The sequence below is a fragment of the Corvus moneduloides genome, chromosome 5, assembly GCF_009650955.1.
Source record: "Corvus moneduloides isolate bCorMon1 chromosome 5, bCorMon1.pri, whole genome shotgun sequence".
NCBI lineage: Eukaryota > Metazoa > Chordata > Aves > Passeriformes > Corvidae > Corvus > Corvus moneduloides.
Genome location: NC_045480.1, coordinates 43,714,234 through 43,739,728, shown reverse-complemented (window position 1 = coordinate 43,739,728; position 25,495 = coordinate 43,714,234). Strand labels below are relative to the sequence as shown.

At 41.7% G+C, this 25,495-nt stretch overlaps 1 protein-coding gene across 9 annotated transcripts in view; it reads left to right on the top strand.

Annotated features, from left to right (window-relative positions):
• LEF1 (lymphoid enhancer binding factor 1) overlaps positions 1–24,976 on the top strand; it is a 71,581-nt gene extending 46,605 nt beyond the window's left edge. For 6 of the 9 annotated variants that reach the window (XM_032108308.1, XM_032108307.1, XM_032108309.1 and 3 more), the window contains 6 exons: positions 1,386–1,469; positions 3,307–3,429; positions 4,108–4,270; positions 6,980–7,087; positions 10,762–10,810; positions 23,853–24,976. In XM_032108308.1, the coding sequence (XP_031964199.1) occupies positions 1,386–1,469; positions 3,307–3,429; positions 4,108–4,270; positions 6,980–7,087; positions 10,762–10,810; positions 23,853–23,932 (607 nt within the window). In that variant the 3' untranslated portion in view covers positions 23,933–24,976. Of the gene's footprint in view, positions 1–1,385; positions 1,470–3,306; positions 3,430–4,107; positions 4,271–6,979; positions 7,088–10,761; positions 10,811–11,469; positions 11,511–23,852 lie in introns of all 9 variants that reach the window. The other 3 variants (XM_032108311.1, XM_032108313.1, XM_032108312.1) reach the window with 3 other exon arrangements.
• Positions 24,977–25,495: the final 519 nt, after the last annotated feature.

Here is a 25,495-nt window from a genome sequence, read left to right as displayed (position 1 = left end):
CGGCATATCTTTCAGGAAAGGCCACATGCCTTTTTGGAACAAATAATTAGTAGATATCAAACTAAAATATGGAAGTATCTATTTTTTTGATTTTCCCCCTCCCCCCCCATTTTGCTGCTTAGCTGTCTCCTCACTTCCACTGCCACCAAGCAGTTGCTAGCATGCGCTTTCCAGATGTGGTCAATCCTTTCTTCTGAATGGTTTCTTGGTGCAGAAGTTGGGGGGAGGGAAGAGGGAAAGAGAAAGGAGAGACAAGATCCAACCTTACAAGACTCTGGATGCGTTCAGCAGCACTCACCAACAGCGGGACGTACTCAGCTGTCCCTCGTGCTACGGCTCCCTGCTGTGAGGTAGCACTGTTGAGACTTCCTTCAACTTTTTTTTTCATTTCCTCTTCCCTTTGAGCACTGCTCATTTCCAGTGACATGCTCCAAGAGTGAAACCTTACTGTGTCCTGAACCTTACAAAGGCCCAGTTCCATTTTTTCTCGTCTGATTGACCAGTCAATAAGCATCTGAATAGCATTGATGTGTTGATGTGTGTGGTGCCCCTCTGGTTGGAAGAGGTGTTTGGGCTGAACTGGTATTTGCTTGCATTACCATTGCATGCTACTCCAGGGAGTTCATTGTAGTCATGACTGAACCATTGCAAACTGAAAGTAATCAAAATGTAGCGATGATCATAAAAATTAAAGACCTCAACTGACAGACTGGTGGCAAAATATTATGTATATGTGGGAGTGTCAAGGAGGGAAGACCTTCACACAAGCTTCTCTTACTGGACTGCAAAGTTTGATCTTTAAGTAGTAAGATTGACTTGTGTCGCTGTGGCCTTTTATGTGGTTGGGTTGGAGTTTTTTAATCAAACAAATTTCTGCTCAGAAAAGCTGTCCACTTGTACCTCACTATAGCATATGCTAATGGAGAGAGTCCTAAGTTTTCAAAGACTTAATAAAACTGTTCAAAAGGCTTTTTAGCTTAATAATTCACCATCTGGTGTTCTCGCTCTGATCTACAGTAGAACTATTTGGAATAAGATGCTTTTTTCCTAAGAGCTTGTTTAACAAATCTGATTCCAGTGCTTCTAAAACTAGGTGAGAGAGGGATAGAGATAGAGGAGTGTGCATGTGTGTTATGTGCCCTGGGGGAGGAAGGCTGGTTGTTTTGCTTTCCTTCCCAGTGGAAACTTAGATTGGGAATCTTTCAATAGCAAGGGAGAAAGTTCAAAGCATTTAAGTACTCATTAGTTTCACTAGGAGAACTCTTGAAAGTATTAGCTCTTACTATTCATTTGTGACTGAGTTCCCATCAAGAGCTTGTAACTCTAGAGTAACCACTGAATACCATATCGTATGATTGATGGGTTCCTTTCTTCTGTGACCTCAGGCAAGGTCAGCCTGTATATCCTATCTCGAGTGGATTCAGGCAGCCCTATCCATCCTCACTCTCAGTCGACCCTTCCATGTCCAGGTAGGTGTAGGAGGTGAATGACTGACTGGGGAGTAACTGCTGGCATTAGAGGGCAAGTTGCTCTTCTGCTTGCATCTTGGTCTGCCTTTGCTTGCTTTTCAGTCAGCTAAACCCTTATGCATACATTTTTATTTAACTTATGTGTTGTATATGCAGTTTGCCTGGATCCCACACTGGTCTCATTCAGCATTTTCTTGTCAGTCTCTGAAGTGTTGCAATGAGGAGCACCAGTGAATTGTCAATAATTAATTGAGCTGTTTCATCTGAAATGAGTCATTAGTCCATTTCTAGATGCAACACATAGTGTTGTGCATAGCATCCTTGGGTTTTGCTCATGTCAGTATGCAGCCAGGTGGATTGTCACTCTAGTCTGCGTTCTCTAGTTCCAATTTCAAAGCTGTTGGTAATTAGTCTTGAATCACGTAGGTAATGCTCTGTATGGAAACTTGCTCGCAAGTAGGTATTTCATAGCCCAAAGCCACTAATGGCAGGGGATGCCAGCACAGTATTTGTACTGGTGTGTGACTCAGGCACTGTGTCTTTATGTCTAAGTGCAAGCAAGCAATGCTAATTGAGACTTGGGCATGACACACTCCAGACCTCCTATGCTCTGCTTTTGCATTCTAAAGACAGCTTCTGCATCCTGTGCTTGGTGTACACGAGGTTGCAATATACCATTCTTGGGGTTTTTTCTGTGACCTGTAGAAGACACACCCTCTTGCACAGGGATTTAAGGCAGGCCATTTGATAAGTGGGGGGTCCTTTTGCCTCTTTGTGTGTGGGCTCTTTTGGATTATCACTGTCCCTGCACTTCTTTACAGGGGAATGATAAGCATGTGCCTGTCAGGGTGTTTGGGAAGAAAACCCATTCTTCCTCTAAGATAAAATCACTTGATTTGGTTACAGGGCTTTGTGTTTCCTTTATTTTGATCACATGAAGGAAAAGGGCAACAAGGGGACTAAGGCATGGTGAAAGGAGAGGCTGGATGCCATTCCTTAGCCATCACTCCATCAGCAAAACTTTGGAGCATGAGCTTGTTTTTGATGTTAACAGTACTTTCCACCAGTTTAAAATACAGCATGCAGGTTTTCTGCTGCTGCTGAGCTTGCAATGTTCAGCACCTTCAAGTTCTGTCTCAGCTGTCCTTAAGAGTGACCTGGGTTAGTAGGGTGGGATTATTCAGTTAGTGGTATTTTGGTTTTATTTTCCATTTTCCTTCTTGTACAAATGAAAGGAAGCTTTAACTAGGACAAAACTCTCTCCCTGCTCCCAGGGATGCAGGATTTTCAAAGTTTATTTTAAGCATTTGAGGTAAGAATAGTCGGTTCAGATGAAGTGATGTTAAAATCTTTTACCATAAGTACCTTGAAAAGTAAAGAGAGCCATCAGGGACTTCTTGAAAAGACTCTTCTTTCATTTTATTTGTTTCTGCATGGCAGTTTCCTCCTTTGCATTGGCTGGTGGTGGATATTTCAAGAACGTTTATATCTTGGTGTGGAAATACACTTTTTTGGTTAAGAAATGTGTATTTTTATTTCTAGACAGTGCAACAGTATAAACATTAAATATTTCTTGCATGCATTGCTAAAAATGTTTGCCTGAAAGGTAATAAAATAACTTCTCTACAACCAAAATGTTGACTGATTTGTTTGTTTTTCTTGAATAATTGGGCTACAATGCACAAATCTTAGCCAAATATTTTTCATGTGCTCTGTAAGACTTGTCTTCATTGCAAGCTCTGTAGCATTTGCATTCTTAGAGTGTCCTGCTGCTGTCATACGTGTTTGATGCCTGTCTTCAGTGGAGTTACAGACCTTGCTTTGTTTTCTCTTTTAGGTTTTCGCATCACATGATTCCTGGTCCTCCAGGCCCTCACACAACTGGAATCCCTCACCCAGCTATTGTAACACCTCAAGTAAAACAAGAACATCTGCACAACGACAGCGAGCTAATGCATGTGTGAGTCTGCCTTTCTGCACTAGCTCATAATGAATAAATGTTTGAGAACTAACTCTGTCTGGAGAAGAGTCAAGGATGTTTTAAAAAAAGTGTCTTTCATAATCTCTCTGAATTTTAACTCTTCTCCTATAACTAAAACTGGAGCTGTGAGCTACTGTTTGGTAAGGGTAATGAGAAGCCATTTTTCATTCCAGTCCAGCATTTTTAAGCTGTTGGCAACAGCCATCTTGATTCAGTCATAATCATGGACCTGTCCAGCTGTGACTCGTGCTCTTTCTGCTAGAAAAGTCCTTACCTGCAAAATTCACTAGTAAAAAGCAGTCTCATTGCTTAGTACTCAAAGGCAAAAGGCCTAGGAAAGAAGGGGATGAGAAGGTATTCTCCTGCCTATGGCAGTGGTCTTTTAGGGTACCATGGATAGCTTTTCAAAAAGAGAATTGAGACAAGTGATGAATTTGGAACAGATTCACAGATTAAATGTTACTTGCTAGAGAATGTCAACCTGACGTCCTCCCTGAGTATTAAACTAAAAGATGTGAAAGTGGATGGGACGTGACCACTGAAATTCTCATTCTTACTACTTAAGTGCTACTGTAACCACAAGTCAGTAATGTTCCATTGGATCTTTTTTATTAATGCTTTTTTTCCTTTCCTTTCCCTTTCCCAACCACGTTTTAGGAAGCCTCAGCATGAACAGAGAAAAGAACAAGAGCCAAAAAGACCTCATATTAAGAAACCTCTGAATGCTTTCATGTTGTACATGAAAGAAATGAGAGCAAACGTCGTAGCAGAGTGTACTTTGAAAGAAAGTGCAGCTATCAACCAGATCCTTGGCAGAAGGGTATGTACCAGGAGGGTTTGTGAGTGCTCACGTGTGCTGCTAATTTGTGTTTCGCTTTAGCTGGGTGTGAAGGCTGACTTTCTGCTTGAGGTGATAACTGATGTGCAACCATTAAATTAGCTATAGAAGATCAAACATGCAACAAAAATAAAAGTAGTATCTTGATTTTCTTTTTTCAGCATTAGCAACATCATCAAATTTGTGTCTGTTCCACTCATGTTATGGTGCCAGCAGCTCAGACATGAAATAGCCTCAGTCACACATGAAGGAGCATTTTAACCAAGTTCTGGGTCCTCCGTTATGCCGGTGTCCATCAGAGCAGGAAAGGATCATTCAAAGTTGAACACTGGATGCCACTGGAGATGAAACTCAAAAGTGAATATATTGTGGTCCAATTGTAAAGTCATGTAGGTTGGGAGGGACCCATGGAGGTTGTGTAGTCCAACATCTGCACAAAGCAGGTCCAGTTACATCAGGTTGCTCAGGAACCTGCCCAGTCATGTTTTGAATGTCTCTGAAGTCATCAGCCGAGTACTGATGATCCCAGTACATGTACCAGAGCTTTGCTGAGAACTGTTTGCTTCTGTGGCATTTTAGTTGTTTTGTACCTTCCACACAGAAAAAATGCTATGGAGGCCAACTCACAGTACAGCCTTTGTGTTCTCTGCCAGTGTTATTCTTCCAAGGGAAGGCAGCAGAGGTAAATACCCATTTTGCAACTGACTCCCAGAAATGAGAAAAGGGGTGACTTTTGTATCAATCTGAGTAGGGATTATTCAAATTCCCAGTGAACACCTCTTTTTGATCACTGACCAAGGCAGTACTGAGAGGCATTGTGACTCTGAAAACCCTGTGCTTTTAAATGGGAAATCAGCACATGACCTTAAAGTGCTCCTTTTGTATTACAGTCAGAAGACTTCCTGCTCCAAACACAGCAGAAATCTATTGGTACTTGTCCCAGTTCATGCAGTCTTCTGCTTTGTTGTTCTTGTTACCTCCCCTTAAAGGACATCTTGGTGCTTGCCTTTTCCATGCTTTCATACAAGTCTCTAGGATCATATATGGGCCATTTGCTTAAGAGTTGGACTTGATCCTTGAGAGTCCCTTTAAACTCACAATATTCTGTGACCTGTGAACTGCTCTTTACAGGTGACAGCAGTCCCAGATGATTGATCTTAGTTGCTTAGTATATCAGCCTAGTTTTCTTGGCCTGAACAAGGGCAGTGGCTTATTTATCTCTGCTTTGGCAAGGAATCAAGCCTCAGGGCTCCATTGCCTGTTTTTTCTGCAGCTTGGACTCCTCTTTTCAAGTTGCTGTTCTCCATGAAAGTACCTCAAATTCCACTTTTGCTGTCGTGCAAACGATGCATGAGTTATCCAATATAATTGCTTGGAGATTAATTAACACTTGACAATTCAAGTGTCTCATGTTCAGTCATCCTGGTCACTACTTACCCTGTGCTACCCCAGAGCAGGAACCACCTCTGTTCTCATGAGCTGACACTTTGTCTGCTGCTGGGCTCTCTGATGCCACAGCATTGTGGTCACTACCTGCCAATTTTTGAATGTGCATGTGGAGTTTGAGAGTTGCAGACAGGCTGAACTGCTGTGTTCTCAATAACACATCCAACTTGCCAAGTCAAGGCAGACGAGCTTTAGTTCACGTCCTCTGACATGTAACTGAATAACATATTAAGTCATACAAATGCGATCTGATCTGAAATCTTAGTTCTGTATGTAATTCTTGTATGTGTGTCTTAATGATTTCTTAAGGATTTTTGTCTGGTTTTTGGATTTTTTTAATAACTTCTCCCCTCACTTCCCCATGGATGTTGTCAAACAAGAAGATGCATCTAATGCTGCAGCAGTGGAACTTAATTCAAAATAAAAGGCCTTTACTCTTTCTGGTTCAGGTCTATGATAGGTGTTTCAAAAAGGACAAAATTACTAGATACTAATGTAGCTTATGCCTTTTCAAATTTTTAGGTTGTGAGGTTTTGCGTTTGCATTTTTTTTTTGGGGGGGGGGAGGTGGTATATGTTTTTAAGTACATGAAACCAGGAAATTTATTCCTGCTTGGCTACAAAAGTCAACTCATGTAATCTGTAAGACTGTAGTTCTGTGATTTCTTTATCTTAGAAACTTTTGCAGTTGCCATTTACTTTTTCAACCAGAAAGCAGGTACCTTGAAGTTCAATACTTAGAAGTTGATCTTGGAAAGGGAGTGCTAGTGCCCAGAAAGCCTTCTGTGTTGGCATTGAAAACTTGAGTCTAGCTGCTGCTTGAAACCAAGACAGCAGACCCCTCTGTCAAGGGGAGATTGCTGCCCTTCAAAAGCAGCACAAAACCCTTCAGTTCTGTCAGGAGCTAAAGGCTGGGTTTTGTTGCCGTTTTTTTGTTAGGGTTTGCTTTTGTTTGTTTGTTGTTGGTTTTTTTAAGTAGTGTTGGGAGAGCATGGTTCTGTGAGCAGACTATTCGGTGAGCCCTGTTTCCATAAATAATTTTTGTCTTGCTCAAGGCACTTGGCAGTTGCAGAGCTGACAAATGCCTGAAAGTCAGTTAATAAACACAGGTGCTTGTAATTGCTAATGAATTTCATTTTTGCAGTGGGGAAGGACTGAATCAAAGTCACTAAAACACTTGTTCAAGTCATCTGTTGCCTAGGTGTAAGTTAGTTCCCAGTCTAAATTTGTGTTTATTTGTTTGCAGTGGCACGCTCTCTCCCGTGAAGAACAAGCAAAATATTATGAACTAGCTCGTAAAGAAAGGCAGCTACATATGCAGCTTTATCCAGGCTGGTCTGCAAGAGACAACTATGTAAGTCACTCACTTGAAGGTTCCTTTTTAAAATTCACTTTCTTTTTGTAACTTTTAAAATTATTATTATTGTTTCTTCTTTTTCTCTATAACTTGTGGCAAGTCCTGGGTGAAGGGATGGTGAACATACAAATAACATAAACCTTATATTTGTTTTCACTTCAAGCACCCAGAAAACTTGAGATTTTGTTGTTGTTGTTGAGATGCTTCTTATGAAGTTCACAGTTTTTGCGGGGAAAATATAACTTGGAAAGTTTTTTTCCTAAGACAGTGGCCACTACTCTCTGGAAGCTCATGTTGTCCTATACAGCTGTGAATTTTTTATCATTTTCTATTTGATTGCTTATTATCCAGAAATCTTTTTTAGACCTGAGAAAAAAAGGGGTGTCTTGCTTTCAAGAGAACTGCAAGCCCAGGGGTCTCAATGCAGACTGAACTTCAGCTGAAAAGAATTCAGAATGGTCCATCTGTGCAAATCTTGTATAAGTAACCTTCATGGTAGAGCCTTCTGTTATACATGTATGTGTGTGTGTATAGTATATATATATATATATATATATATATATATATAAGTTATACATGTATGTATCTATATAGAAAAGTTTTCTTAAAGTTACTCTTGTTTTATAATTAAATATCTAACAAGTTCATAGCACATCACACAGCTTGCAGTGCATGCTTACACTATGGTGCCTACAATGAGCTGTCAGTGTTGCCAAATGTGATGATATCAAACTCAGAAGCTGCAATCCTGAGAGGCTGATCCTAATCCAAGATCTGGGCTCCTTTCTGTCCCTCCCTTAGATGTGACACCATCTACTGGGATAGGAAGTGTACATGGTATATCTGGCTCAGTTTTCCTTCTGCATTAGGTGGACAGTAGTTTTTCTCTACTTTGGTGATGTCTTTGGGCATTAAGGATTGAGGTACCTAAACATCTAGTGTTAACAGAAACTGTAGAAACTGGCACAGAATGCATTGACACAGAAACTATGTGATTATCTCTGAAGGAAATGCCCTGGTCTGGCTGACATGCATGCCCAGTTTTGTAAGCACAGTCACAACTGTAAGCCCTAGCAGCTTCTTTCTGTCTGTTTTACACAGCCTATAAACTGTCCTGACATTACACAGGTAGGGTTTATTTCCAGTAACCAGACTGTGTCAACGGAGCTGTCTTGAAATATAGGTGGGAACAAACAGGGTCTTAGGGAAAGACTCCCCGGAAATGAGGGGATTTTTCTTGTCTTGAATTTACTTTCTGGAAAATCACACCACTTTGGAGTCTTGTCAACTTGTGCTTACTGGACATCAGGCTTCAAGATGGTCCTGTGATGTTTGGTCATGTTGGCTTTGAGAACCTTGTGTTCTGCCCCAGCCTATGTCACACAGCACATGCAGCGGACCTGCGGTTTCTTAAATGCCTTGACAGACATTTGGAGCGTGTGAGGTGGCACGTAAGAGGTATCTCTTTGATGTGCTTCCAGCCTACATCCTGTGTGGAAGTATATCTCTGACATACTCCAGTCCTGTATGTTACAATGAAGAACTCTGCTAACTTCCTCTTGCAGCCCTCCCCTCTGCCTCTCCAGGAATGCACACGTTCTGCAGTGGTGGTCAGACGGTGATCATAGGAGAGCACAGCTTATTGCTGAAACCTTTTCAGATATATGTCATTTTTCTTTTTTTTTCCTCTTTGGTTTTCCTAACTTTAGCAGTCAAAAAGTGAAATTGTATTAATTTGGCACAGGTATTACTCCAGTATTTTGAGGGTTGGAAGTGACTTGGGGGAGGTTCTTCTGTTTCACAAAACAGTACGAGTGAAAAATACATACTGCATGGTTTTGGTTCTTCTATTTTGGTTTGTCTGGTTATTCAGGATTTTAGGAATATGAAGAAAATGTTAAACATTATTATTCAACTCTTGACACTATCTTTTTCATATGTTTTTACTACTGCTACCCAAAGCAGTCATGCAAAATTGTGTGATAGACATGAGAAGCACAGTGTTCTCATAACGTGAGGGTGTCTGGGTGTGCTGCAGTTGTCAGAAACTATCTTAGTTGGGAATGCTGACAACTAGGTTTCAGCCCAGTCTTCCATTCCTTCACTTGTGTTATGTCATAGGTAGATCTCAGATCTGCTTTCAGTTTATGTTTTAGCACTTGAAGTCAGCCTGATGTAGAGAATAAAACAAATTTTCCTCCCATGACTTTTCCATGTTAACATCTGCACTAATGCAGTTTCCTCTCTAAAAGAGTATTGCCTTGGTGCCCAAGTGATAAAGTATATTGCTGTGAGTTCCCCAGAGCCCTTGAAATGTGCTTTCCAACTTCTAGTCTTGGTCCTGGCTTTGGAATCTTGCTCACAAGGCACTGCCCAGCCCTGTTGCCAGCCTTGGGATAAAAAAGGACAAGAGCTTGAGAGTCAGGCAGGCCCAGACTGTCAGAGCAGAGTGCAGGCTACTTAAGTTCATGTGCTGGAGCTTCACCATAGCCTGTGTTTGGAGCCCTCACTTGCCGTCCATCAATCAGTGAGCACTGCAGGGGTTTGAGGTGGTTTCTCACATCACCTGCTGTCCATCCCATCACCTTGCAGAGTTAACTCACGGAAAGGTGTGTCCCAGCACCCCAACCCTTCCACTCTGTGGCCACTGTGTGTGTGGCATGCTCTGTGCTGGGACATGCAGCTGCCAGCCATGAGAGTGGGGGGCCAGAGGATGGGCAGCAGGCTGCAGCTCTGTTCACAGCAACCATCCCAGGCTTTGACAGAACTCATCTGTTACAGCCTGTCTGGAGGCTTCTTTAAAATATAAATGGATATGATTTTTCCTTAAAACACACAAAAAGCTTTCACTGACTATACAGGGCAAAAAAGACAAGTCATATGGAGGAATATCAGTGGTAGGGTGGTGCAAGATGATTAAGGTTTAAAATTGTGGGTCTAAGCTGACCTTTTGTTTCCTGACAGACTGTGTGAAGCAGGAGCTGTGGCCGTTTCCATAGATGGGGGTGCGGGAGAAGGCTGAGTGTGTGGGTTGGCATGCTGGGGCCAGTGTGGTCTCCCAGAAAGACAGGTGCCAGGCATTCGTGTCCTGCACCTCAGCTGAGGGTGCTCTGCTGTACAGTCTCTGCTGTTTGGTTATTGCAGAGTGCACTCTCTGGGCACAAAAGCCAGACTTGGCTTTTGTTCAGGTACGAGCATTATCAGAACAGTTTTTTGGCTGGTCTGCACCCTGGGGACAAGTCATGGTTGTCCTAGGTACTTTCAACACCCTGTCAGCTCCTACCATGTATGACAGTGTAAGTATCTGAATGTGTGAAGAGTTCTTGTAAGAGCCATAAATGATGATATCAACATACATGTCATCAGATTTTTGAGCGTGAGAAGTCTTCTAGGTGCTTGAGGCTGCCAGTGTTAGTTGAAAAACTCCCAGAAATTGTAATTCCATGTGGATATAAATATAAGTATTGCTGGTGTGCATATTTCTTCATAGACGCTCAGAGCAAACTTTGTTAACATTGAACCAGTTGAAAGTGGGATAGAAAAGCTACACTGAAAACAATTGGGTTTTTCCCTAACAGCCTTCTCTGTGTCCACATGACTTTTGCTGTGAGGGAAGAGACAAAAAAAAGTTCTGTGCATGTAATAGTATGATAAAATTTCTTGTTTTTCAGGGGAAGAAAAAGAAGAGGAAGAGAGAAAAGTTGCAGGAATCAGCATCAGGTAGGCCATGAGCACCTCTTACTTGCCTTTCACCTCAGGTGTATTTTAGAAACCAGAGCTTGCGCTATTTAATTTTTATGAGCTTATGTCTAACACTTGCTTCTGATGGATGTTTTAAGATATTTCATTTGGAATGTGAGCTTGTGAACATGCACACAACCCATGCCTCCTTTCCCTTACACCTTTCTGAGCAGCAGTCCTGATGGCATCAACATCTTTGGCTGAACTTACACATTGCTGCAATCACTGTCCTGTTTTACCTTTGCTTTTCTCCTCAATCAGTGTTGTACCATCTTTAGACTTAACTATGTCTCAAATACTGTGTGGTATTATTGGACACTGGAAACTTTACACAGATCTTTTGTAGTAACTGTATTTTTTTTTCTCAGTGTATTTTACGTTTCTTTGTACACTAACAGCTGCCTAGTAGGTTGGCTAAAAGCATCAGTGAGGTCTTCTCTTTGCCTGTAAAATATATATAAAGAAACACCCTGTTTTCCCCAAGAAAAAATGGCTGGTATAAGAACCATAAAAAAACCCAAACAACAAAACCAAAAAACACACAAAAAAGTCCATGTAAGACTGTAGCAAACAAACTTATTTGGAATGTGCAAAAGCTCTGTAACAGAAATTTGTTAAAGGAAAACAATCTTCTACAGGTACAGGCCCCAGAATGACAGCTGCCTACATCTGAAGCATGGTAAGAACATCTCTAAAGCTTTCCTGCTGATAAAACTGAATTGTAAAATAAGCCTTCTTATAAATTTTATGCAATAATATGAATTTAGCAAAAATTGCAGAACTACCATATCCCAAAGCTAATGTTACTTTGATTACTGATGGTTTTTATACCGGCTATCTATTAGGTGTTCACCATTTCACTGCTTAACTGTAGTATTTTCAAATTGACCACACCTCACTGACTCGCTGCAAGTCTGCCTGTGAACCAGGGATGGGTTTATTAAGCAGTGCAAGCCCTCCCAGACTGTCACAGCTCATAAGAGCAGGTTAGAGGCTGGCTTTGGAGCACATTTTATGTGCTGACATCAACAAGATGCTGCCTGGCTGGGTACACCTTTTAAAAACAATTTATTCACCTGTATACTAACAAAACACCTACTAAGAAGATGGGACTGTATTTCAGTTGTTTCAAGAATTTCTCCCACAACTGTACAGTGGTATTTCATTTGTGGTGCAGGTTGGGGTTTTTTGTGGTTGTTGTATTTCCAGCATGTGTTTTCTTTCTTTATATCATATTATCTGCACTGAGGGTGGAATGACTAGTGATTACACATGTGTAGTAACACCATCTAGTCAGCTTGTGAGTGCACACTACCGCAGAGAGATTCTAATTTCTCAGTGTCTGTGTTGGAAGGCTGGTCCTTCTCTTTCTCTCAGTGTGATGCATTTTCTAGTAGAAATGGCATTAATTTGAAATAATAGTTGTTTCTAAACTATCTAATTAACCCAGATTGCTCTTGGGAGATCCCCAAGAATTCCAGGAATCATGCAAAAAAATAAGACTTTGTAAAATGACCTACACACTGTATCAGAAATGGGCTCTATCCTCTCTTCCTCTGCCTTGTTTGGCCACAGGATCCCTGTGGCACTCAGAATAGTCAGCAAAGCAGGCTCCTGTTGGCCCTCTGCTCTGCTTGGACTTTCAGCCAGAGAAAGCCAACTTCAGTTTCCTGTGTGCAGTGTGTCAGTCAGCAGTCAGCATGACTCAAGCCTCTTCTGAAGTTATGCCATTATGCTGGTTAGTCTAATCTTGGTTAAGACAAGACTTTGGTGGTTTGTTTGTTGTTTTTAAAGCTGAAGTAAAGTGTAAAGGCAAAATGTGTGCTCTTTTTTTCTTCCTAATAAGCAGAAGTTTTTCAGGCAAGCAGACAGCCTTGCCCTTTGCAACATGCCTGAGTTATGCTGATTTGGGATGTGGATTGCAGTGTTGGAGTTCTGTAGCCTATACAACACGTAGCTGTAAAGCATCTTTACTTAGAGTATTATATCTACTGAAAAAAAAAAAAAAGTGCCTTAACCTTGAGTTTTATAATTGGTATTTCAGCTTAGGTGTCCAGGTCCATGATTGTTGTGAATATTTTTCCCTTTGATGCTAACACAGTACCGGTAGGCAAAACACTCATAATTTTATCTGAATTGATGCAGAGCAGTTGACTGGGATTGGAATACAACTAAGGTTCAAGTGACAGCTAAAAAACAGGGAATATTTGGTTTCTTGGATGCTTTGCAGTCTTGCCTGTGCTGACCTACTTTTGTTGGAGTTTCTCTGCATTTTCTGTATTAGAGGTTGAGTGTTCTAAATGTGGGGGTTTTCTCTCCCTTTGACCTTTACATTCCTGCCTTTCTATGTCCTGTCAGGCTTTGCAACAGTGTGGAAACTGTTGGCAATACCTGTCTCTCTGTCTTGAGGCAATTTATACCACAGAGTGCGTGAACAGTAGTATGTTTTCCAGGGAAGGAGAAGCGTGCTGTTGACTCCATATATGCACATGAAGCCAGCCTCAATAAGTGTTTCAGGCCGAGTGTATGATCTGCACTGGAGCTGTACAGATGTGCTCTTGCTGGAAGTAAATGCACAGAATGATTTAGGGAACCCAAATCAGCCACACTTCAAAGTAAACTTCTGAAGGTTAAGACTCTTGCCCTCTGCAAGCCTAATCCAAAGAATGTTTTGCCCACAAGCATAGTATCTTACCAGGCCCACAGCAGAGCTGTTGAAGTCTTTACTGGATGGAGATAATAAGCTTGGGAACAGCTTTCTTACTCGCATGGATGGTGTAAGGAAGAGGGGGAAGGAGGGTGGGAGGTCTGGGAAGGAGACAAGCGTTCTGTTATCTGAGAAGAATCAGAAATGAGTAGGTGGCAAGACCAAAGAAAGAATCTCAAGATCAGCACAAAGGAGATCAGCTAGGGCTGTAATTACAGTGATGTAAGTGAGAAGGATGAAATGGTGGGAGGGTTGTGTGGTGGGATGTTCAGAGGAAAGTAACGGAAGAGACATGCAAACAGAAATGATTTAAGATACTGTGAAAGTTTTGGGTGTGGGGTTTTTGTTGGGGTTTTTTTGTCCACGAACATTCAGCAAGTAACTGATTTTTAAGGTGGACCTCTAATCCTGCTTTTTGACTTGGACATGATTAGAGTGGTAAAGTCAAGGTGGTTGCATTAAGTTGCCCCTTTTCCAAGGATTGTATACAGCAGCAGGCATCTTAAGGCTTCACTGCTTCTAACTGAGTTCTGTGATCTCCAACCTACTGAATGGCCAATTTGTAAAACACTTCAGAATGCTTTAGAAATACTGTGACCACATGCACCAGTCTTTGCTGTATTATCCTGAGGTACTCCAAAGCATGTCTTTCAAGAGTTGTGGAACTGTCCCAAGAAGGATTTTGTTTGCAGTTGACATGGCCCAACACAGTATTTGAAATAACTTTGGTTTATTGAAGAAATAACTCTTATTTATTATCTTCTTTTGGAATCAACCAAGAGTGGAATTAGACCGGATAATGCTAAAAATAAATTGAGGAGAGGCCGGGAGGGAAGGGGAGATGAGGAAAGCTAAGATTAAGAACAATGTAGAGATCACCTGTTGAGCACCTTTCTGAAAGGTGAGTGTTTTCTTTTTACTTTAAGCACAGCCTTCTAGGGGATTTGTAAATAGGAGCAATTTTGTGTTGTAAGCGGAGATTTCTAATTTCTTATCCAGTTAGACTTTTGGAAGAAAGAAAAAAAGGGTGATTTTTAGCATCTCATGAGTATTTTGAAATCAGCAAGGAAATAGAAGGGTACTAACAAAATTTCCTCATTGTTCTGCAGCATGGAAATACTTAACTTCTTATAACTTGCTCTGTATAGAACTGTAAAAGGCACGTCATTCGACATATGGCAGGATCCAATTGGGAAACAACATAATTTAACATTGTGTTTTGGCATATCTTCAAGGGCTAAAAAGAGTGATAGAGAAGCTTAATAGACATTTGAAAACCTGTAAGAATAATATTTGTGCCTTGCAAAATTCCATAACAATTAGCATCCACATTAGCAAAGCTTTCAAAACGAAGAAAACTTGACTAATACTGATTTGCAATCAGAAGTACTTAAAGGGATCATATTAAGACCATTTAACTTTGAACAATGAATTATCTTAACATTTCAAGCTTCCTACATGGAAATTAGAGCCAAATTTCAGCAGAGAAGTGATTTTTGGGTAGTAATTTATGACTAGATTGTGTTTTCCCTATTACTTAAAAATAAAGTGGAGTGAGGCTGTGAAAGCAGACTATAAAGTGGACCAGTCCACAGCCAGAATATGGTGGAAAATAAGCATCTGATGACTGTGGTCATGGTTGACATCTGAGAAAGGAGATGCAAAGAGGATGTGGTACCTTGCTTTCTGAGGCATGTTTTCAAACATGGCTTGTCCAGTGCTCTTGAAATCGTTGCTGGACTAGTCCAAATTGAAACAATGAGCTATTCCCATAGCTCTTGACTGCTCAGAAGCTTTAAACAGAGCCTGGAGAACTTGCGTAGAAGTTAGTCTCTGTGAGAATGTGTGTGCTGATGGTGGTGCAGAGATTTGTCCTGATTTGCTTTAAAAATTGTTTCCTGTGTGACCCATACTTCCCTATTCCCTGTTTTGCCCATGAATAGTGGCCTTCAGCACAGGCAAGAGGGACAGAATGAGCAGAAGAAAATTTTCTGGATTGAAATATTTGTTTCATTTCAGATAGGCATAAAATTTCCAAAGAAAATGAGTATGCCCTCAGACAGATCATGGCTTGTCTTGAAAGGGACCTTAAAGATCATCTAGTTCCAACACCCCTGGGACATGGTCAGGGACACCTTCCACTGGAGCCTCATCAAATCTGGCCTTGAACCCTTTCAGGGATGGGGCAACTCCTCTGGGCCTCACCACCCTCACATGAAAGATTTTTTTTCTTACTATCCAATCTAAACCCATCCTCTGTCAGTTTAAATCCATTCCCCCTCGTCCTATCATTACATGCCCCAGCTTTCCTGTAGGCCCTCTTTAGGAACTGGAAGACTGCTATAATGTCTCACTGGAACTTTCTTCAGGCTGAACAAGCCAGATCTCTCAGACAGCTCTGTCTGCAGAGGAGAGCTGCTCCAGCCATCTGAGCATCTTTGTGTCCTCCTTTGGGCCCACTCCAACAGGTCTATGTGCTTTTACTGTTGGGGACCCCAGCACTGGATGCAGCACTCCAGGTGGAGTCTCACCAGAGCAGAGCAGAGGGGCAGAATCCCCTCCCTTGCCTTGCCAGCCATGGTGCTTTGGATGCAGCCCAGGATGAAACTGACTTTCTGGGCTGCGAGTGCACATTGCTGGGTCTCATCCACCAACACCCCCAAGTCTTTCTCCACAGGGCTGCTCTCAATCCATTCTCCACCCAGCCTGTATTTGTGCTTGGGATTGCCCTGACCCAGTTGCTGGACCTGGCACTTGTCAAACTTCATGAGGTTTGCACAGGCCACCTCTCAAGCCTGCCCACATCCCTCTGGATGGCATCCTGTGCGTCCCCTCCCGCAACTCAATTCTGACCTGATCTTGCCAGGGTGAAAGACAGAAGCCCTCCTCTCTTTCAGGCTCTCTGACATAAAGGAGAAGGTCAGAAGAGCAAACCCGAAGAGAAGCCACGGCCCCACGCAGGTGGCCGGTACAGAGGGGCACTGACACCTGCTGGGAGAGGTCCAGCAGAGCAGACCCAGGTCCCTGCTTCTTTTTACCATCTTGGTGGAGGTCCCTGGTGAAGTGCGGGAAGGAGGGAGGGAAGGAAGGCAGGAAAGAAGGAAGGAGAGAAGGAGTGCGGGAAGGAGGGAGGGAAGGAAGGCAGGAAAGAAGGAAGGAGAGAAGGAGGGAGGGAAGGAAGGCAGGAAGGAAAAAGGAAGGGGATAAAAGCTATTTTCAGTGCAATCAAGGGACATGGGGAGGGGTAAGTGAGGGTAGTAGCAAAGCATACATTTTACAAATTAAAGAACAGCAGAACACTTTCAACTAGACAATCAGCACAGATATGGGATTAGAAAAATAAGAAAAATTGTTAAGGATTTTTTCAAAATGGGTGCAGCATAGTCAGCTATGAAGCTGATCTTCAGTGTTTCATATTTAAAATTGACACTGACAAATGGAAAAAATAGGTAATTCAGGAGGTGAATGTATATGTTTGTTTTGTTGGAGATGCCCAAGTTGCAGAACCAACTGTGAAATTAGAGGTGCTTAATGAAGTTTGAATTTAACCACATTTACAAGTGATTAAAAAAATCCCAAATTGTTTCACTTCTGAGGTGTTAGCAGCAGGCGGCTTGGGCTAGAACGAAGGAGAGCAGTGGGACAACTATTGTTCTATCTCTTCCTGTGGGATAGGGTGGGGACAGGGAGTTGACTGCTGGTGCACCATTCTTCTCTGGATAAAAACGGTGTATTTTGGTGGATTTAGTAAACTCACCACCAGACTGAGAATTCTAAGGTCATGAGAAAAACTCTGTAGAAACAAACTGTTTCATAAATAAGATGTAAGGTTTGGAAATGTCATTTCATTTCCAACTGGAAGAAAACTTCAGCATTTTAATGTTTTTCTCAGGTTTATATTGCATTTTCACTTTTTTAGTGTATTTACATGAAAAATTTCAAAATGAGTTTTTGATACTGTGTTTCTGACCAGCTAGAAAGCAAGTTTTTATGATACTGTCAAAGTCTTTCCCAGTTGTTTCTGGAGACTAAGCTTGGGTGAAATCTGTCTTCTAATTTCAACAGAATTGTATTCAAATGCAATTCTGTCAAAGCTTAGCAAACCCTAGCATACCCTTGCACTGACTTTTGCTTCCATTTGCCTCTGATTTTAGAGATTGTGATTAAAGAGGTCTTCTGATATGCATTAATGCAGACCTAGCCATCCTGTAGACAAAACTAACCAAAAGGACAGAACAAAACCAAAGAGCCTGTCATGTTGCAAAAGTCACTGCTAATAAAGCAAACCTTCTCATACCAGTCAGTTCCTTAATCCTCTACTTTAAGAATTTTTTATGCAAGTCATCTTTTAAATCTCTGACTCTTTACCTGCTTGTTAAGACTGTACCATATAAACAGTTTTGAAAGCTTGCAGATTGGAAAGCTGTACAAGTAAGGAAGCCCATAGCACAGCCAGCTGAAGCACCACTGTCTGGTCACTTAAAACATGAGCCTGGCAAGTCAGTGAGACATTATGGGCTTTAGTCAGAGCTTCCAGGACATGAGCTTTCAGCTCCTCCTTCCAGTGGTAGGAGCAAATGTTGGAAGCATTTGTGCAGCAAAGGCGTCATTGGAACTGGGGTGTAGTGTGTGAGCAGGGTTAGAGGCAGCTGAAGAAAATGGTACCAGTGACCATCTCTGAATTGGTGTTCTTGCCACAGGCATCAGTACAGTGGGATCAGGGGTTAAGAGAACTATGTAGGCTTAAGTGAGCAGAGAGGCATAATTTCTGAAGTTGCTTCCTCCTTGCAAACATTATAGGATATGTGTTCCCTCATTAATATTAAACTCAGGAGTTTATGAGAGCCTTCTATCTATCTTTCATCTCAGGGATACCTGAAATTGCACGTGGTAAAATATTATTGCCAAAATAACTACACAGAATTGGTTTCTATGGTGTAAAGGCAAATGCACACACTAGGCGGTGGGACTACATTTGGATGAATAGCTGGTTTTCTTCCCATATGTGTGTCTTTTGAGGTACAAAGGCTTTCTGTTGTGTATTTTGGACCAGTAGAGATTTTATGATGAGATGACTTAATTGCATCAAAGTGAAGTTGGTATGTTTGAATTCTGAAACTAATCTGCTGTGGAAGTGGTTTCTGTGTACTGATGTCTAATGCTTGTAGTGTTGCTCTGTGGATGCCTGTGTGTAGAAGAGTTGATGGAAGCTCAGGAAGATATTCAGGTTATATCTGACTTGCCTTTGGTTTCATGAAAGCAACTGTTTAAATTATTCCATGTATCAGAAGATTTAACTGTTGAGATTGTCTTTCAAAGTAGTGTAAATTCTAACCTATGTTTAACTCTGGCAGAAAAAATTATCTACAAAGAAAACTGTACCTGTGTTATTTCTTTCTTCTGAAAGAATTTTCACTTACTGCTTTACCAACACCTCATGTTCTTCTCTGTTACAGCAGGTGAAAACTGAAGTAGCAATTTCAGTGCCCCTAGCTCTCAGTCTAGAAAACAAATAATTTAAAAAATAGTCTTCTGAATATTTATTATATGCCATAAAGATTCAAAAAGGAGACAAGCCTATTTCTTCCTCCCTCTTCCTCACCTTTAGTATACTGTTCCTCTTTAAGAAACTGCTAGAGACAGCTGTCTAGAGGCAATCTGGTTTTTATTATAAACATGGAGCCTCTCTCCCCTCCTACCCCCAACAGGAAAAACATGTCTTGGGTCTTCCAGTAAGACAATTTAAAAGATTCTAGCTCAGTGATAGAGCTTGTAGTTTTGTGCTGCCTACACTGGGGGCCTTCGATAAGAGCCACACCTGCTTGGCATCATTGCCATTAGCTGCACTAAATGGGAACCCTAAAATACCTGGGTGTTTTCCGTGCTTAAACTAATTTGCTCTGGAAGAGGTCTCTGGCTTGGGAAGGCTGGGGGAAGAATATTCCTGCTGCTCAATTCATGCATCTAGCTGAGGTCAAACTAAGAGGACAGAAGTTAGGACTCCAGGCTCCACCTGTAATTAATGGACAGGTATTTTTAGGGGCAGTTAATTCAGGGCATTTAAAACAGCAGAGAATAATTTGCTGTTGAAGTTTCCATTCAGTTACCAGCAGTGGACCAAGGTTAAAACTAGCAAGGGTGATGGAGGGGTTGGACAGACCAAGAAAAACTTCATACTGACACAGTTTCAACCTGGCAGCATCTGTTACAGTTTTAGGGTACAATTTTATGTCATTTCTTTGGATACAAAAGCAGCTTATAAAGTTTCCTCTACTGCCTGCTGGTATCCAGCTCTTGCAGAGAGGGCTTTTTCCTGCTTCCCGTAGGTCTCTCGATCCATGTTTTGTAACAGCTTGTGGGACCCTGCAGCAAATCGGATTACTAAAATGACTGGGGTTTTGTTGGGAGGTGCTTTTTTTGTTTAGAAACAACAAGGGTTGTGGAGTGTTTGTTTGTGTTTGCCCTGAACATCTCAAGGATCTGGTTTGGGCTAAACCCACAAACCATGGCACAGCTGGGCAGGAAGAGGAGCAGACTGCATCTATATGCTTGTGCCTGAAACCCTTTCCAGCTCTGCTATTAGAGAAAATAGAGGGACTTCACAAACAGCATGAACCACCCTGATAAATAATGACCTGGTTTTGCATAGCTGGGTTTCTGGACTATTGAATAAACCCTGGCTGGCAGTAAGTCGAACATGTTCATTTTGGACTTACAAAGAAAATGACAGTTTCAGCTTTTGGGTCCCTGAACTTGCCATGTTGTTTGAAGTACTGGATTAAAGGACAGGTTTGGAGATGGACTTTTTTTTTTTTTTATAAAAAATACGTGTAACTGTCTGTTATATATAGTCTTGTCTCTTCTTAGAACTGTATCCAAACAATGTGATAGGGAAAGGTGTAGAAAAAAAGTACCTCATTTAAAAAGTTTAATATCCCTTGTCTTCTGTGAAGGGTTAGGTGTCTCTTTTACTCCATACTTACTCCTGTACTGACTCGGACACTCTTGACTTTCTTCAAAAACCTTTTCTGATTAGCATGACCTAGATGAAACTGCATAATTCTCTCCCTTGTTCTAGAAAAGTTAAAAGACCAGAGGAGGAGCACAAGACCTTTGCAGACTCACCCTTCAATCCATCTCATTCCAAAGCATGGGGAGGGCTTCGGATCCCCTTGTGATCCCCTCAGCCACTGAGCCCAGGCTTGCTAGGAGAATTTAGTTTTACTGCAGTGATTCCTGGATTACAGTTTTATCACTTCAGTAGTAAGGCTTTTCTTTTTGCACTGTATTATTCTTGAATCTTATGTCTGTTTCTTTCTTGAGGTGTTATTTTCTTTTTCTTTTTCCCCTTTCCTCCTGTAGTCAGATGTACACTGCAAATGGCACAGACAGTGCCTCCTATTGTGGCTCAGGCTCAAGACTTCACATATGTAAAATGTGACTTGCAGCACTTTCTTTGAAGCCTAACCACAGCCAGGGAGCTGTAATTGCAGTCTTTGATTTGTGCCGACTTCACTTGTGGATTGGGCTTTGCTAGGGCATGCCTCGCCTGGCGAGACTTCAGCTGCAGCCCCCCAGTGAAGCCTTAGATGTGGGAAGTCTTCAGTCTCCTTAGCACATGCCTGTGGTTTCTTGAAAAGAATCCTGATTTGACCTGCTTTATATCTGTAAGGCAACACCATCATCACTCGTATTTTTTAGGTATTATTTGGTTTATCAGCAGCAGAAGCAATTTCCAGTGTGTAGCCTTAATGTGCAGCTGGGGAAAGGCTGGGTTCTAGATGCTGTTTTCAGGATAGCTACTGTGTAATTTGCTGTACTGCAGTATTTGCTCGGAAATAAAAATACGTGGAGCTTCCCTGTGCCTGTCCCCTTCCAGAATCACCGTGGTATCTGCAGCCTCTCTAGAGGAGCTGGGCACAGTTAGGAGCTATGGAAAGGAGGCAGGTGCTGCAAAAGCTGCCTCTGGATTGAGAAAGAAGCAATGGCCGCTGTTGGAAAAAGCTGAGGGCCAGAGCAAGGCCGCAGTCGTTATTTTAACCTCCTGACTTCAAAGAGAGCTTGCTGGTAAGGGAAGGGGGGAGGAGGCAGGGAACCATCTCAACAGAAGAGCATTTCATTTCCTTCAGTGAAGTAGACATTCCTGGCTGCTAATGGGGAGTAGCTCTGAATCACAGCGCTTGTATCAGACTGCTGTGAACTACTGGCCTGGCGCCTCAAGGCCATTCCTCAACAGGAAGCTGAATGTTTTCATGTAAGACTGAGAGGAAAACCTTCCCAGGAAGAGCAACCTGGACCAAACCTTTGAAAATCCGGGATGAAAAGGCACAAAATAAATATAAAGCTGCAGGGTGCTCTCCCCAGTGTTTCTCTGCTGTTTGCTTGGCCTCTCTTTCGTGCTCCTTGGAAAGGTAGAGCCCTTCGTAGCTCTTTGATCCGCACGTGTTACGGAGCACTGCGCTACTTTATAAAAAATAAAAAAAGAAAAAGGCAGGAAGCTCAGGAGGCTTTTTTTAGTTGGGACATGGGCTGGTTTTATGAGGAAATAGGAACTGAATTAGTCAATACAGACCACCTTTGTTGAAACTGCTGGTTTGCCAGTGGACTTTTAGCTATGCTGTTTAAGAGGCCTCAGTGGCTTTAAATGTCCTTTTGTGGCTACCAGCAGCAGGTGAAAGTTATTTCTTATGTATCAGGGATGGCAGTATTTGGGCAAGGAGGGAGTCTGCATCAAATCTAAGCTATAAAGAACAGTGTGCTATAAATTCATGCTTGTGTTTTCTAACTTAGTCTGCAGCTAAACTTCAGTACCCTCAGCTTTCCTTTCCACTATAACAATAGCCATGTGGGTGACCTCTGATAAGGAGTCAACTTGTTTAGTACGACTTTGAGGCCTCAGCTTATGTTGATTAAAATCAAAGGGTACAAAATCAGTTTTGGAGGCTTTCTACCCTGGACTACATGAGGCAGTGTAACTCCTTACGCAGGAGTTGCCCCTCTACTATGGGTGAAACGTTTTGCGTTGTAATGGTTTACATGGAAGCTGCAGCAGATGCCAGGTGGGTGCTCAGTCATAAATGGTCCTGGTTTAAATACTGCTGAAATTTAACATAATGTAAAATTTGCTGACTAATTCAGCCTGTGGCTCTTGCAGGCTTAAGCAGTTTATCTATAAGTTTTCTTCATAAACTTGTTCTGTCTTGCCTCTCGTGACTCAAGGTGCTGGCAGTGTATCTTCTTTATGTGACTAAGCATTTTGTGTTTCTTCTGGTGAAAATTTGTTTACCTTCTCCACTGAACTGCATTCTTGTGCTAATTTTGATCATTCTCAGAAGTTTTGCTCATTGAACCCTCTATTTGTTTAGCAATTGAGTGGTACATGGAGACCTAGAGGTTAATGTTGATTTTTCTGAGACACCATTAATCCCCAAACAGTTACTGGAGAGCATGTGTCCATGTGTTGAAAAACATCTGACTCGTTAGGGAGATTTTGGGTGGAGACCCTGTTATAACCCACTTGTCTGGATCAGAAGGGTGAGGGTGATGGTTGAGTTGGCAATTGCATAAATGAGCTGATGTAACCCAGAAACCTAGTGGGGAAGGACTGTTCCTCTCTGGATGAGCAATTCCTATTAGGCCTGTACTGTGGGCTATTTCACATGCTCTAAGAACATAAATCCTTCCAAGATCCTAGTGAACTTTACTGATAGGGATGAGGCCCATGGTTCTTACACAGCTGGAAGGTGTTCCCTACCCTGCTGAAGAGCAGAACAAATCCTCCCCAGTCATGAGGACGGATGGTAGAATCAGTGTTCACACAAGCCTCATCCACCACATTCCTCTACAAAACCGCTTGCAGAAGGCAGCATTTTTTCATTTCTGCAGGGAGGAGAGCTTGAGGCTCTGAAATAGAGGTTTAATTGACCTCAACCACTGCACTGCAGTACCAAAGCCTGAGGATGTCTAGTTTTGTAATGGTATCTGGGTCAAATGTTGTAGATAATTGAAATCCACTACAAAAGGGAAGTACTTCTGTAATATGCTGGATGCTTAAAACCCCATCTTTCTAGTTGGTATCTCTTTACAATCCAAAGTACTTTCCACAAACATAGTTGCAAACTTCAAGCAAAAGTAAGTAGTAATAAATTCTGCATTTAACTTTGACATTGTAATGCACATTCCACTAATACAGTTGTCATAAGAGTTACAGTGACCCATCATCAGCTTCTTTGAAGAATTTTTTTTTTAAAAGGCTTCACATAGTCCTTATCATACTCTCTCTCTCTCTCTCTTTCCCCCCCCTCTTCCCTGTAGGTGGGAAAAGAAATGCTTTCTCAACTTGCAAAGCAAAGGCGGCGACACCAGGACCCCTTCTGGAGATGGAAGCTTGTTAAACCCTAGGTGTGTCCTTCATCCACACAGACCACCCCCAAGGAGTCTGTCTAGGATGTCATTCACCCTGATGTCACTGCTAGAGACACTGAATCATAAAGACAATCACTGCCAAAATCCTTCACTATCACGAGGTCCAGCCCCGATATAAATAGAGCAAACGAGCTCCTGGGTCAGCAGAGCAGCTTTTGTCTTCACCTCTGCCTTGCACTCTCAAGCCCCCGTCTCATCTGTGCCCATATTGAGTCAGCAAACACAGTAGCATGGCTGTCTCTGCCTGCTTCAGCCAGCAGAATAATGTAGACCACAGCTGCCCCATACAGCACATCAAGGAACGGAATTTGCCTGGACCAGGATGACACGCTCAACCTTCTTTTTATTTAATGGTGCGACAGGATCAATTTTGGTTTTAGCTTTTTTTAAGAAACTTGAATGCTTTTATATTTTAACTTTTAGTTTGTAATTTCTTTGGTGTATATTTTACTAGGTATGAGCTTTTAAACAAGTGTCAGAAATCTGAAATACTTTTTAAATAAAATGAGTTTTTCTTTTTTTTTTTCTTATTTTTTTTCTGCCAGAGGAAAAATCTGTATGGAAAAAAGGTGGCTGTTCTGTTAAACTATTTGTAACAAATAGTGGCCTCTCAGTCTATATAATACAGTGTCCTATAGAACTAAATAAATGTAACAACAGTCAGCTGGTCAGTAGACATGTTAGTCTCGCATCATCTACTCTGTAAACATAAGCAATACATCCAGCAAATCTGACTGCAGTGAGTTCTCCTTCTCACCCATTCCCCTTCTCCTTGTAAAAAGCCCAGCACTTGAATTATTACTTCAATTGTTCTGTATTTGTATCTGTTTTTGTTAGCCTGTTAGTGGGATTTTATGCCAGTTGTTGAAATGAGCATTGATGTACCCATTTTTTAAAATAGTAAGGCACAGCCTTTGCCAAAAATACTGTCAACCATTTTTTTTTTGTCATTCCAGTTTGAGTTAATGTGCTGAGCATTTGTTTTTTAATAAAAGCTTTGTAATAAAACTAAAGTTAACCGTCTTTAAAATTTGCTTTTAAAAAAAAAAAAAAAAGAACAGTTTTTGCTAGAAACCCTCAAAGGTAGAAGCACACTCAGGCAGGCATAGTCACTTGTAAGGCTGAAGACTCTTGGCTCAGTCTCCTGTTGTAGGAAATGCAGTATGTCTGTTTGGCTGTTTGCTCATCTGAAGTGACTTTGGAAAATTACTTTTTCTTTGAAAAGTGAGCAGAAGTCTCAGTTCCATACCAGAAATAAGGAATGGGGAGGCTCAGTGTTCCCTTATGCTACTCAGTTAGCTTTGCCCAAGTGGAAGTACTAAGGATCCCTCCATCTTCATTTTCCTAGCAAAATCTTAGGGAGGGAGCAGTGGTTTTAAGCCGATGATTAGGAATATGGATTCCCTTCTTTCAGGATGCAGTCCATGCCACACAAGAGGTAGAGGCCTGAAGTTAAATTTCTTATAGCTGTATAAATTATCCCACAGCCAGGGACTGAAGCTGGCTGCAGAATCAGCTGTGGAAGACCTGGT